General features: G+C 39.3%; 1 protein-coding gene across 3 annotated transcripts in view; it reads left to right on the top strand.

The window, feature by feature from the left end:
* Positions 1-12481, top strand: part of Smad4 (SMAD family member 4) — a 57695-nt gene that overhangs the window by 33109 nt on the left and 12105 nt on the right. For 2 of the 3 annotated variants that reach the window (XM_050151718.1, XM_050151719.1), the window contains exons 9-10: positions 6406-6589; positions 7614-7782. In XM_050151718.1, the coding sequence (XP_050007675.1) occupies positions 6406-6589; positions 7614-7782 (353 nt within the window). The remainder of the gene's footprint in view (positions 1-6405; positions 6590-7613; positions 7783-12481) is intronic. The other variant, XM_050151720.1, reaches the window with a different exon arrangement.

Genomic DNA, 12481 nt, shown 5'->3' with positions numbered 1-12481 from the left:
AGATACTAAGTACAGAATTGCCAGGTTTTAGCATTGCAGCAGAATGAAACTAAGCTTAAGTAGAATAGTATCAGACCTATCGCTTAAAAAAAACAGGGAAGAGGCTAGTGAGATGGCTTAGTGGGTGAAGTGGCTTGCTGCCTGGTTTGATGAGACAGCTTGATCTCTTGGACCATGTGGTAGGAGAGACTGACTTCCATGAGTTGTTCTCTGACCTCCACATACATGTTATGTCGTGTGTGTGTGTGTGTGTGTGTGTGTGTGTGTGTGTGTGTGTGTGAGAGAGAGAGAGAGAGAGAGAGAGAGAGAGAGAGAGAGAGTACTAAATTTAATTAAAAGGTCAGAGAAGAATCTTAAATAGATGTTAAAACCAAAAGTAATTGTAAGGAACTGTTTTATAAGAAAGATGCAGATCAGCTGGGTGGTAGTGGCGCACACCTTTAATTTTAGCACTTGGGAGGCAGAGGCAGGCAGATCTCTGTGTGTTTGAGGCCAACTTGGTCTACAGAGTGAGTGCCAGGACAGGTTCCAAAGCTACACAGAGAAACCATGTCTTGGAAGACAAACCAACAACAAAAAAAGAAAGATGCAGATCCTAACCGAAATTTAGAAAATACTGTGTTAAATTATAGATGCAGGAAAACAGAAACCCCCCTGAAAACTTGAGATGGCCAAAGCACCTCTGTAACACAAACAATAGGAGCAAGAGCTTTCTCTAATTCTGACTTTATAACTGATTTTCTTCACTTCAGCTATACTTATATTCAGATCTAGAAATTCTCAAGTCCTTTATATAAGACCATGTAGTATTTATTTTCTTGATTTACATATGCCTTTTTGTATATTATTTGCAAATATGGCATCATTTTACATAAGAGACTGAGCGTCTACAGATTTTGGTGTCTGATGCTCTTCTGGAACCACCCTTTTTGGACATAGGACAACTGTTTGTTTTCAGTAAAGTCTTAAAAAAAAAATAGCTACAATCACCCTTAACTATAGTTAAAGGATAGGTCATAGAGTTGTGTAAGTGGGTTCTTGTTACTTATGTTGATTGCAGATTTTTTTCCTACCTGCCTAAAAGTAATTGGGTAGATGATCTGTGTGCATACAGCTTTTCTCATACTTTATAATTAGAGAGTAATGTAATTCCTAGATCAAGAGAGAGAATGACTTTATTGACACCATAGTACATCGCCAGTCTTAAGATGCTCATTAATGTATATGTAATTCTTAATGAGCATTTTGCTGTAATACATTTCATATTTGGACACATTGTATCAAAATCTTAATTTATGTTTGGAATTGCAAGAATGAGAACTTCTGCTGACTCTGAGGCAACATTCTTGAGAGTTAGTACTTGTTTAAATCCCTTTAGTGTTTGTGTGGCTTAGTAGAGCTGGTCTGCAGGAATAAGGATGGTCTGATTCTGAAGAAAAACTAGATGAAGTGGTGGTGCTTCACACCTTTCATCCCAGTACTGGGGAGGCAGAGGCCACTGGATCTCTGAGTTTGAAAAGGTCAGCCTGATCCACTGAGTGAGCTCCAGGACAGCCAGGGCTACACAGAGAAATCCTGTCTTGGGGGAAAAAAAGAAGAAAGGACGGATGGACAGATGAACTTATTATTGAATGGAATGTATAGTGAGAATAGATATGGCAGTCAGCTATCATCTAGACTTGATTTAGGTTCAGCAATTGCCTTTGACCTCTTGATAAATTTGCTTCCTTCTTCTCACAGTAGAATGGATGATGAGACTGAATTGCCCCTAGTGTTTAGAAAATAGTATTGATTACATGAGGATGCATCTGTAGCAGCCTGTATTGACATTGATTCCTGTCTTTCAATAGAATACAGATCTGTCTTAATGGTGAATGCATCCTAAAAGGGTTTTTGTGTGTGTTTGTTTTTTACTGGTTTTCGGTTTTTTGTATTTTATTTTATTTTGTTTTGTTTTGGTTTTGGTTTTTGTCCAGTTGGTTGAAGGAGGAAAAGGTTAATTCTGCACTTTTACTTTTAGTGGTTAGAACTCAGGTCTTGCTTGATGATTGATATGGGAGGGCCCAGCTCACTGTGGGCAGTGCCACCCCTGGGTTGGTGGTCGTGGGTGCTCTAAGAGGAGCAAGCCAGTTGGCAGTGTTCCTCTGTGAGCTCTGCTTCAGTTCTCAACTTAAGTTCTACCTTAACTTCCCTCAGTGATGGATTATGACTTGACACTTGTAAGATGAAATACATCCTTTTTTCCCCCAAGTTGTTTTTGGTTGTGTGTTTTCATAGCAATAGAAACTCCAAGAGAAAGGTAAACAAAGCTGTTACTTATCAAGAGGCAAGAAACAATTGAGACCATGCTAGAGCCATGCACCTCACTCTCCCTTCCTATATGTAGTTTAAGCAGGTCTGTGCCCCATACCTAGTGCTGGCCATACTGAATTACAGTAACCAGCTTACACGTCTGCTTTCCTAATTGAACAGATAGAAAAGAAATCAGTTAAATATTCTTCTCCCTCTAGCTCCGGCTGTCCAGAAAGTTACTATTTAGACCAGAGTAGCCTCAAACTCAAGAGTTGCAGTGTGATGTCTGGGTTATTAAGCAGGTGGGGACTTACTGGTAGGGAAGTAATGAAAGGTTTAGTGCATTGCGGATATTTCAATTGGTAATAATAAAAGTACATTTTTTCTTGAACATGGAAGCTGAAAGAAACCCTTTTTTTCTTTTTTGAGTTGACTTGCCTATAATGAAGCTTTAGCCTTCCATAGAAACTGGGAAATACATTGTACTTGGAAATATCACCCCCAACATTATATTCATTTGTAACAAAGTTTTCATTCCCTACTCAAAGATCTTGTAAGAGCTACTAGTTTTTATTACTGTCAGAAAATTGAGTAATTTAAAAATTGCTCAGTTTTAGCATCAGTCAGTAACTGCTGCTTGTTTGCTGATTATTACTGTTCATGATATATGATATCTTCATTAAAGAGTTTTACTTATGGGGGCTGGAGAGATGGTTCACCAGTTGAGATCTGCTTTGACTCCCAGCCCCCATGTAGCAGCTCTCAGCCATCTGTAACTGCAGTGCTGGGGGGGGGGGTCTGTCATACTGTTCTGACTTCTTTGTGCTCTACACATGTGATAAACATACATACATGCAGACTGATATACTCACAAAATGCAAATAAATAAATCTTTTTTTTAAAAAAGATTTTTACTATAGAAAATAACTTCACAGGCAGACGGTGGGGGCACACACCTTCAATTCCAGTTCTAAGGAGACAAGGCAGACAGATCTCTGAGAAACTGTCTCGAAAAATCAAAAGAAAATCCACAAATATTTCAAAACTGGTGTTTAAGCAATCATTTAGGTATAATTTTATAAACATATTTAAAGAATTATATTTGCAGTGAATTTGTTGGATTGATGTTTCAAAGTTTTTAAACATTTTTGAGTTATCTACTCTTTTCTCTTTTTTTAAGATACGGTGTCTCTGTATAGTCTAGGTTGGCCTAGAACTCACTGTGTAGTCCATGCTGGCCTCATTCACATTCTTCCTATGTTAGCTCCCTGAATGTTGGCGTTGTGGGCATGCCTTTGTGTGCCTGACTAACTCCTCGTTGGAAAGTGCACTTTTGCTTGACAGGATTTTGCCCAGCAATTAGGTACCTTTATATATTAGCTACTTCTCTTATTGCTATAGCAAAATACCTTTTTTTTTTTTTAAAGCAACTTAAGGGAGAAAGGGTTTATTCTGACTCACAGGTGAGAATATAGCTTACCACTGCAGAGAATTGGGTGACTAATCTCTTTATTAACTGCTGCTGCCACTTGTCTGTAGGTTCAGGCTCACATTGTTGTTGCAATGGCATGTTTTCATATTTTCCTACTCTGCTTTTTGTGCTTCCTGTAGACCTGGATGAGAGCTGTGAGCAGTAAATATGATGCAGATTACATATTCTCCTTTAATCCCAGCACTCAGGAGGTGAAGGCAGGTGAACCTATGAGTTCAAGGCCAGCCTGGTCTACACAGTGAGTCCCAGGACAGCGGGAGCTATAGAGAGAAACTCTGTCTCAAAAAACCAAACGAAAAAGAAAATTTTAATTAAAACCAAAGAAAATGAAAAAGAAAAACAACACTTTACAGGACTATGATGGCTAATACTAACTGTACACAGGATCTACAATCACCCAAGAGACAAAGTTCTGGGACTGTCTATGACAGTCTGAATTGGGCTAACCATATATAATAGGAAGACCCAAGGCCACTTTGGGCTGAACAAATAAGAAAGCAGAGCACAGGTCTGTGGTTCCTCACTGCAGATGCAATGCAACCCACTCCTAACTCCTCTGCCACACAGTAACATCCCAAATGTGACAAACTGTACCTCCGAGCTGATATTAAACCTTCCCTTCTCATGTCACACATTCTCTCATAGCAACAAGAAAAACAGAAACACAGGGTCACTGCTGTGATACATTTGACTGTGTGGTTCTTAAGCCTCTGGAACTAACAGGACTGCAGAAGTTTGAAACTCTGACCTAGAAAAGCACTAGAACACTGTAAATAGAGCTTAAGGGGTCATTCTGGTATGAGTTTGGGCAAGCAGAATGCCAAGAGAAATGCAGACAGTGGAGGCCAGGCACTCTTTCCAAAACTGGGTAGAGGCCATTCCATATTATAGCTTGTCTAGACTCTACCTGGATTATGCCTGTGTTCTGCAAAGTTTAGCAAGACCAAGCTTAAAAGTAATGGGCTAATGTGCTGGGAGGATGAAGTCTCCAAACAGAATATGTAATCTGCATCATATTTACTGCTCACAGCTCTCATCCAGGTCTACAGGAAGCACAAAAAGCAGAGTAGGAAAATATGAAAACATGCCATTGCAACAACAATGTGAGCCTGAACCTACAGACAAGTGGCAGCAGCAGTTAATAAAGAGATTAGTCACCCAATTCTCTGCAGTGGTAAGCTATATTCTCACCTGTGAGTCAGAATAAACCCTTTCTCCCTTAAGTTGCTTTAAAAAAAAAAAAAAAGGTATTTTGCTATAGCAATAAGAGAAGTAGCTAATATATAAAGGTACCTAATTGCTGGGCAAAATCCTGTCAAGCAAAAGTGCACTTTCCAACGAGGAGTTAGTCAGGCACACAAAGGCATGCCCACAACGCCAACAAAACTCTTACTCCCTAATCTCTCAGAAGTTCTTCCTCTGGGGCCAGTATAGGACTTTCATTCAGGTCTTGAGTTTTCAGACAGAATGTCCTTCAACTTTGTAAACTGACGTGTTCCTTCCAGTCACCTTCTTTTCCATAGCGTTCCTCCTCCACCCCATTCTCCACTCCCTCTCTTCCTTCTCCCCTTATTCTGATTACCTTTGCAGTGTTGTCATGACCTGGGCTCCATGTTCATTTGTTTGCTCATTTGCCCACTTGAGGAACCTCTGTGAATGGTTTTGTTTGCTGCTTTGCATACAGCGCCAAGAAAATTCCCTAGAAGCTCACATATATCTGTTAAATAAATTGTGAAAGAAGAGCTAAGCAGATTACATGTATACAAACTTTCTTTAATAATGCAAACAAAATCAGAAATAATTCTCTGTATTTGCAATTCAAACCAAGTATTATTTCTTCTCCTAGCCCCACCCCTGCTCGTCATTTAAAATGTTTTAAATGAATATATCATACTAGTTCACTAAAATGACTTCTAAAAATGGGATATGTGTACATTGGGCAATTGACCTTTGATTTTTGAGACACAATTACGAATCTGTATAAAACAGCTCTGCAAAGGTCTTAAGTATGAGCAGGAGTATGTCGACTGATTTAGGTGCTTTCTCCTAATTAGGGGTCTGTAAAAACATACTATAGACTATGTTTTAGGATTAGTGTACTTGTCAAAAACGAAGTTCAGACAACAGAACAGATGTGCAATCAAATGAACTATCATGATAGAAAAGTTTGTTTTAGAATATGCTTGTTTGCTTCCCTCCCTTGCCCTCTCTCTCTCTCTCTCTCTCTCTCTCTCTCTCTCTCTCTCTCTCTCTCTCTCTCTCTCTCCTTTCAGTCTGTAGACCAAACTTGTCTTGAACTCACAGAGATCTGCCTCCCGAGTGCTGGGATTAAAGGTGTGTGTCATTACCACGCAGCTAGATCTGGTGGTTTCTTGTGTTCTTTAATTTTAGATGATTTAGTTCTTGGAGTATCAAGGTGTAAGTACTAGCTGCAAATAAAATATGAAATCACTATTTTTCAAGTGTATTACATTATTTTAATCCAATTCTTTTATGTGCTTCTCTAACTCCTCTTTCCTTCATCTTTGTCTAGGTTTGTTTTTGTGGATGAAAGTACCTTCCCCCCCCCTCTAATATCTTTGCAGCATGGATGAGTGTTCTTTTTCATTTATTTTCTATAGCTCCTGAATATTGGTGTTCCATTGCTTACTTTGAAATGGATGTTCAGGTAGGAGAGACATTTAAGGTCCCTTCAAGCTGCCCTATTGTAACTGTGGATGGATATGTGGATCCTTCTGGAGGAGACCGCTTTTGCTTGGGTCAGCTCTCCAATGTCCACAGGACAGAAGCTATTGAGAGAGCAAGGTACGTTTAAAGAGTAAAAATAATTAAATAGTGCATTATCTTTTCCTCAAGATTATTATTTTTCTATGTATGAGTCTTAAAAATAATGGAATAAAGGTCATTCTAAATATTTAGAACTTGTAAGCATTCCACTTTAATTGTAGGTGTTTACTAAATTTAAAGTTATAAATAACAGCAAGGTTTAATATTTTTATTATTTCTGTCTGTACTATCCCATTCAGTAACCATTAGCCACATGTGGCTTTTGAAAACTTAAAATATGGTTCATGTGACTGATAGCTGGATTTTAAGTGTATTTTAAATAGCTGTGTGTTGTGGCTGTTGATTTGGGCAGTGTAGCACATAAGCCTCAGTTTCCTTATAAAAATAGAAATTTTATGAGGCTGGAGTGATGGCTCAGCCATTAAAAGTGTTTGTTATTTTTCCAGAGGACTGGAGTTCAGTTCCAAGCACCCACAACTGCTTTTAACTAGCTCCAAGGGATTTGATGATGACTTCTGAGCTTCATGGGCACCTCCCTCTAACACACACACACCCCTTTTTATTTATTTATTTATTAAATATGTTTATTATGTATACAATGTTCTGTGTGTGTGCATGCCTGAAGAGGGCACCAGATCTCATCACAGATGATTGTGAGCCACCATGTGGGTGCTGGGAATTGAACCAGGACCTCTGGAAGAACAGGCAATGCTCTTAACCGCTGAGCCATCTCTCCAGCTCCCCACATACATCTTTTTAAAAAGTAAAGAATTTACCTTACTGAGTTGTGAGGGTTAAGTGAAATTTGTGTTAAGTGCTTCTGATATAGTAAGTACTGTATCTGTTTATATATATATATATATATATATATATATATATATATATATATATATATATTAGTTATATACAAAAAGGAAATAACAAAGATGCCTGCAGTGGCAATATTTTGTTTATTGTATTATATTTTTTTATTCTTGCTATGTACCTAAACTAAAACTTCCTGTACCTAAGATGAAATGTAATTGTGTCTTTCCTCCCTAAGGTTACACATAGGCAAAGGTGTGCAGTTGGAATGTAAAGGTGAAGGTGATGTTTGGGTCAGGTGCCTTAGTGACCATGCAGTCTTTGTGCAGAGTTACTACCTGGACAGAGAAGCTGGACGAGCACCTGGCGACGCTGTTCATAAGATCTACCCAAGTGCATATATAAAGGTCAGTTACATGTCTATTTGAGTATTTTAGACTTAAACCCTCTTTGTTGAAGCCTGGAAATGGAGGTGCGAGGATTGGAAACTGTTCTGGTCAGAGGTGGTGAGACAGTCTTGTCATGGGAACATTCAATAGAAGGATACAGGAGGATTATGAGCTCAAAGCCATTCTGGGCTGTATATATTGTGAATTTTGGATAAGCCTTGGCTGCATTATGATATCCTATCTCAAACAAAAGCACCACTATAACAAAATATGCGTGTGTTTTGAGTATAAAACACATTTTCTGGAGATCTCTCCTTACTTTATTAAATTTTGACATGGATAATTTCACAACAGTTGCATCATTATGTAGTTTGCTCATAGAAAACTCTATTAGAAGTTTATTTGTATTTATAACCTTTACTACAAGGAATTTTCATAGTTCATTTGTGTTGCTCTTTGTTTTTGTTTTGAGGCAGGGTCTTATGCAGCCCAGGCTGGACTTATACCTGTTAACTGGTCTCATGTAGCCCAGGCTGACCTTATACTTGTTAAGAGCCAAGGTTGGTTTTGAACTGCTGATCATCTTCCCTCTGCCCTGCCCTTCCCTGAGTCCCAGGATTACAAACATAAGACACTACATCCAGTGTAAATGGTATGCTAGATCACACAGGGCTTTATCTGATCTCTTAGTGGCATTGGATTTATATGATTTATGCTTAATTTCATTTGGTTGACAAATTTGTTTTGAAAGAATTACTTTTTAAATAAATCTATCTGTCTGTCTGTCTATCTATATATGGTCTTAGTTTGGATTTCTATTGCATGGTGAAGAGACACCATGACCATGGCAACTCTTATGAATTAATTGGGTGGCTTACAGTTTTCATAGGTTCAGTCCCTTATCATCATGGTTTGTGGCACTCAGGCAGACATGGTGATGGAGAAGGGACTGAGAGTTCTGCATATTGATTTTTAGGCAACGGGAAAGAGTCACTTGATCATAGGAGACCTTAAAGCCCACTCTACAGTGACACACTTCCTCTGACAAAGCCACACCTCCTAATATTCTGGCTCCCTATGAGCTTATGGGGCCAGTTATAGTCTAATAACCACTTTTCCTGCCATTACTTTTCCCTATAGGGCAATTTTGCCTGTCACTGGAATCCACATTTTAAAACCAGATTTTATAATTAGGAGATAGGGAGACTTTTTCTTTTGGGGAAATTGAGTTTTTATCTCCGGGTATTCACAGGATTAAATTCCATTGACTTCATTTCTTTGATACCTCTGTTTTGGGCAGTATTTGCATTTAAGGGCATATCTGAACTGACTGTCAAACTATTTGTATGGTTCATTGGCAGATGCCTAGTTGTGTCCCTGAGAGTTTTGACTGTTGTCCCTTTTCACACTGCAAATAGCCAGATTCTGTCTTTTACCCTCTTACAATCTTGGCTGACAGAGTTTTGTCTTCAGTTTCTGCTATCTGCTGTGAGGTTCTCTCTCTCTTTCCCTCTCTCCTTTCCTTTCTTCCTTCCTTCTCCCTCCTTCCTTCCTTCCCTCCCTTCCTCCCTCTCTCTTTTTTTTCAATGAGCTGTAGATAACAACTTGTGGGACAGAATATTAGGCACTAAAACAACATCCTACTTTGTCCTCTTAGCTGTCTAAGTTACTACTATCATCATCATCATTATTGAGACAGGCTATACCAGAACTCACTATGTAGGCGAGGCTGGCCTCAAACTACAGAGATCCACTTGCCTCTGCCTCCTGAGTGCTGAGATTAAAGATGTGTGCCACCACAGCTGGCAAGAATTCTTTCTTTTTAGCAACTATTTTATGCTCTTCAGAATAATCTTATTAGATGGGTATAAATAAATCTTAAATTGAACTACTGATATTTTCTTATTTGCTAATTCATTTGGCAGCAGTGAAAAATATATATTCCTGTTACTGTTGCCTAGGTAGATTGTCCCCAGGGATGTTGTTTCTAGAGTGAACCCTATGTAGATAATGTGAGCCCCTGGAAGAAGTGCCTGCACACTGAGAAACACACATAGAGAGACACTTCCCTTTGAATTAAAACAAGGTAAACAAATATTAGTGTTTTGGGGTTTTTGAGATATAGTTTTCTGTATCCCATGTTGATGGCCTTGAACTCCTCACCATCCTGCTTCTGCATGGTGGACTCTGGGGCACAGGTGTGCTCCACTACACTTTACTTTTAAAATTTAAATGAAGCAAGTTTTTTTTTTTTTTTTAATACGGTCTTGTTCTTTCACTTTTAAGGAGGGGACTTTTTTATTCTTTATTTCATTTTATATGTGTGTATGAGTGCCTGCGTGTATGTGTTCCTGGTGTCTGCAAAGGTCAGAAGAGGGAGGGCATCAGATACTCTGGAACTGGAGTACAGGGGATTGGGATGTGCCATGAGGTGTTCTGTGAGAGCAGTATGTGCTCTTAGCCGTGGAGCCATCTCTCCAGTCATCTTCCTTTTACCTCCAGAAGTGTAGGGTCTGTTATATTTTGTGTTTTAGTCCTGGGAATTCTGGTTTTCAACAGCTTTATTGAGATAAATGTAATTCATATGTCATACAAATCATCCATTTTAAGTATTCAGTTCAGTAATTTTTAGTGTATTCACAGAATTATATAGTCATCACCAAACCATTTTAGAATATTCTAGAAAGAAGACCCATATTTTTTAGAATATGTTAATTATATGTAATAATGTATTTAACTGTGACATTTTCATACATATAGGTGATCTGTTTTCATCTTTTTAGATGTGACATAGTTTAGGATTGGTTTACAGAAGCATATGTGCCTTAACAGTGGCTATATCATTGAATAAATATCTCAACAAGCATTAACTATGTAAAACTGAGGCCCCATGAGCCCCTTTTCTCCCTCCTCAATGACAGGGCATTGATGGGCTCAGTCATGTGGCCATCTTGTGCAGGTGATTGCAGCTCTTGTGGGTTTATCAGCCATGTCGGTGCTCAAAAGGTAGCCTTCCTCATCACTTCCTCCTTTTTATAGCATTGTTCCCTGATGACTGGAGAAGGTAATATAGATGTCCAGTTATGAATAGCATCTAGTACTCACTTAATTCTCAGCACTTTGATCAGTTATGGGTCTCTGTGGTTGCCACTGATTATTGCGAAAAGCTTTTCTGAATGAAGCTGACGGCAGCATTTAATGTGTAGGTGTCAATGTAAGTATTTAGAAGGCAACTTGATGGGCATATTATGTCCATTTAGAAAACAGCAGTGGTTTCTCCACTAGGGCCTCTGGCCTTCCCCAGCTGCTGGATCTTGTTCAGGTTTATAGAACCGGCCATGAATTCCCCTGTGGAGCTTGTCTCAAACTTCATGAGAAAGTGGTTGGCTACTTCTATAACCAGCTTGCCACTGTTGCAGCAATAGGCATGTTTTGCCTGTGTGGTCAGTCTTGTGTCAGCAGTATTGTACTCAGAGTAACAGTGTTGATGACAGTTCTCCTCCAGTTGCCCGCCAGGCATCTTCTAACACAGAGCTCCTGGCCCAATTCTAGCTTGATTTCACTGTCCTGTGACCAAGGCATGCATTGTCTCCAGGGTAGATCTTACCATCCAAGAACCACCAGATTTTAAAGTAACTTCTACTTTTGAAAGATCTGTGTGCTGGTCATTTCTATGTCAATGTGATACAAGCTAGAGTCATCCTTTTAATTAAGGGAACCTCAGTTGAGAAAAGGCCTTCATAAGATCAGACTGTAGAGCAAGCCTGTAGGGTCTTTTCTTAATTAGTGATAGAGTCAGCCCACTGGGGTGATACATCCCTTGGCTGGCAGTCCTGGATTCTCAAAGAAAGTAGGCTGAGCAAGCCGGGAGGAGCAAGCCAGTAAGCAGCACCCTTCATGGTCTCTAAATCAGCTCCTGCCTCCAGGTTCCTTCCCTGTTTGTGTTCCTGCCCTCATTGTTTTTGATAATGAACTGCTATATGGAACTGTGAGTGAAATAAACCTTTTCTTCCCAAGTTGCTTTGGTCATGGTCTTTCATCACAGCAATAGTAACCCTGGCTAGGACAATCTGCTAGACCATTTTACAAAAACCATATATTCCGACTAGAGTGTGTGTGAGTGAAGGTTCCAATTTGCCTATTTTTCATCAGCACTAGTGGGTCTGAAGTGAAATCCCATAGCAGTTCTGTTAGCATTTCTGATACTGAATCAATTTGTTTTTGAACATATACATATTGGGGCAAAGAAGCAGGAGATGCTTTTAAAACTAAAAGCTGTTTATATGGAGCTAGATTGAAAAGTGTTACGTACCCATTAAGCTTAATTTAGTCCCATCATCTGCTTATTGTTTTTAAGATTTATTTATTATATACACAATATTCTGCCTGCATGTATCCCTGTGGGCCAGAAGAGGGCACCAGATCTCATTACAGATGGTTATGAGCCACCATGTGGTTGCTGGGAATTGAACTCAGGACCTCTGGAAGAGCAGCCAATGCTCTTAACCTCTGAGCCATCTCTCCAGCCCCCTGCTTATTGTTTTATTATTATTTTTTATGTGTAAGTGTTTTGCCAACATATGTATGTATGTTACATGTATGCCTAGTACTTGCAGAGGTCAGAAGAGGGTGTTGAGTCACCTGGAAATGGGCTTGCAGGTGGTTGTTAGCTTACCATGTGTTGTGGAGGTTTCTGTCCCACCGTGTCCCATAGCCA

This window comes from Alexandromys fortis, unplaced genomic scaffold, assembly GCF_014885135.2.
Source record: "Alexandromys fortis isolate MF-2015 unplaced genomic scaffold, M_Fortis_MF-2015_v1.1 scaffold_71, whole genome shotgun sequence".
NCBI classification, from domain to species: domain Eukaryota; kingdom Metazoa; phylum Chordata; class Mammalia; order Rodentia; family Cricetidae; genus Alexandromys; species Alexandromys fortis.
Note: the sequence above shows the minus strand (reverse complement) of the source record. Positions and strands in the feature narration are given on the sequence as shown.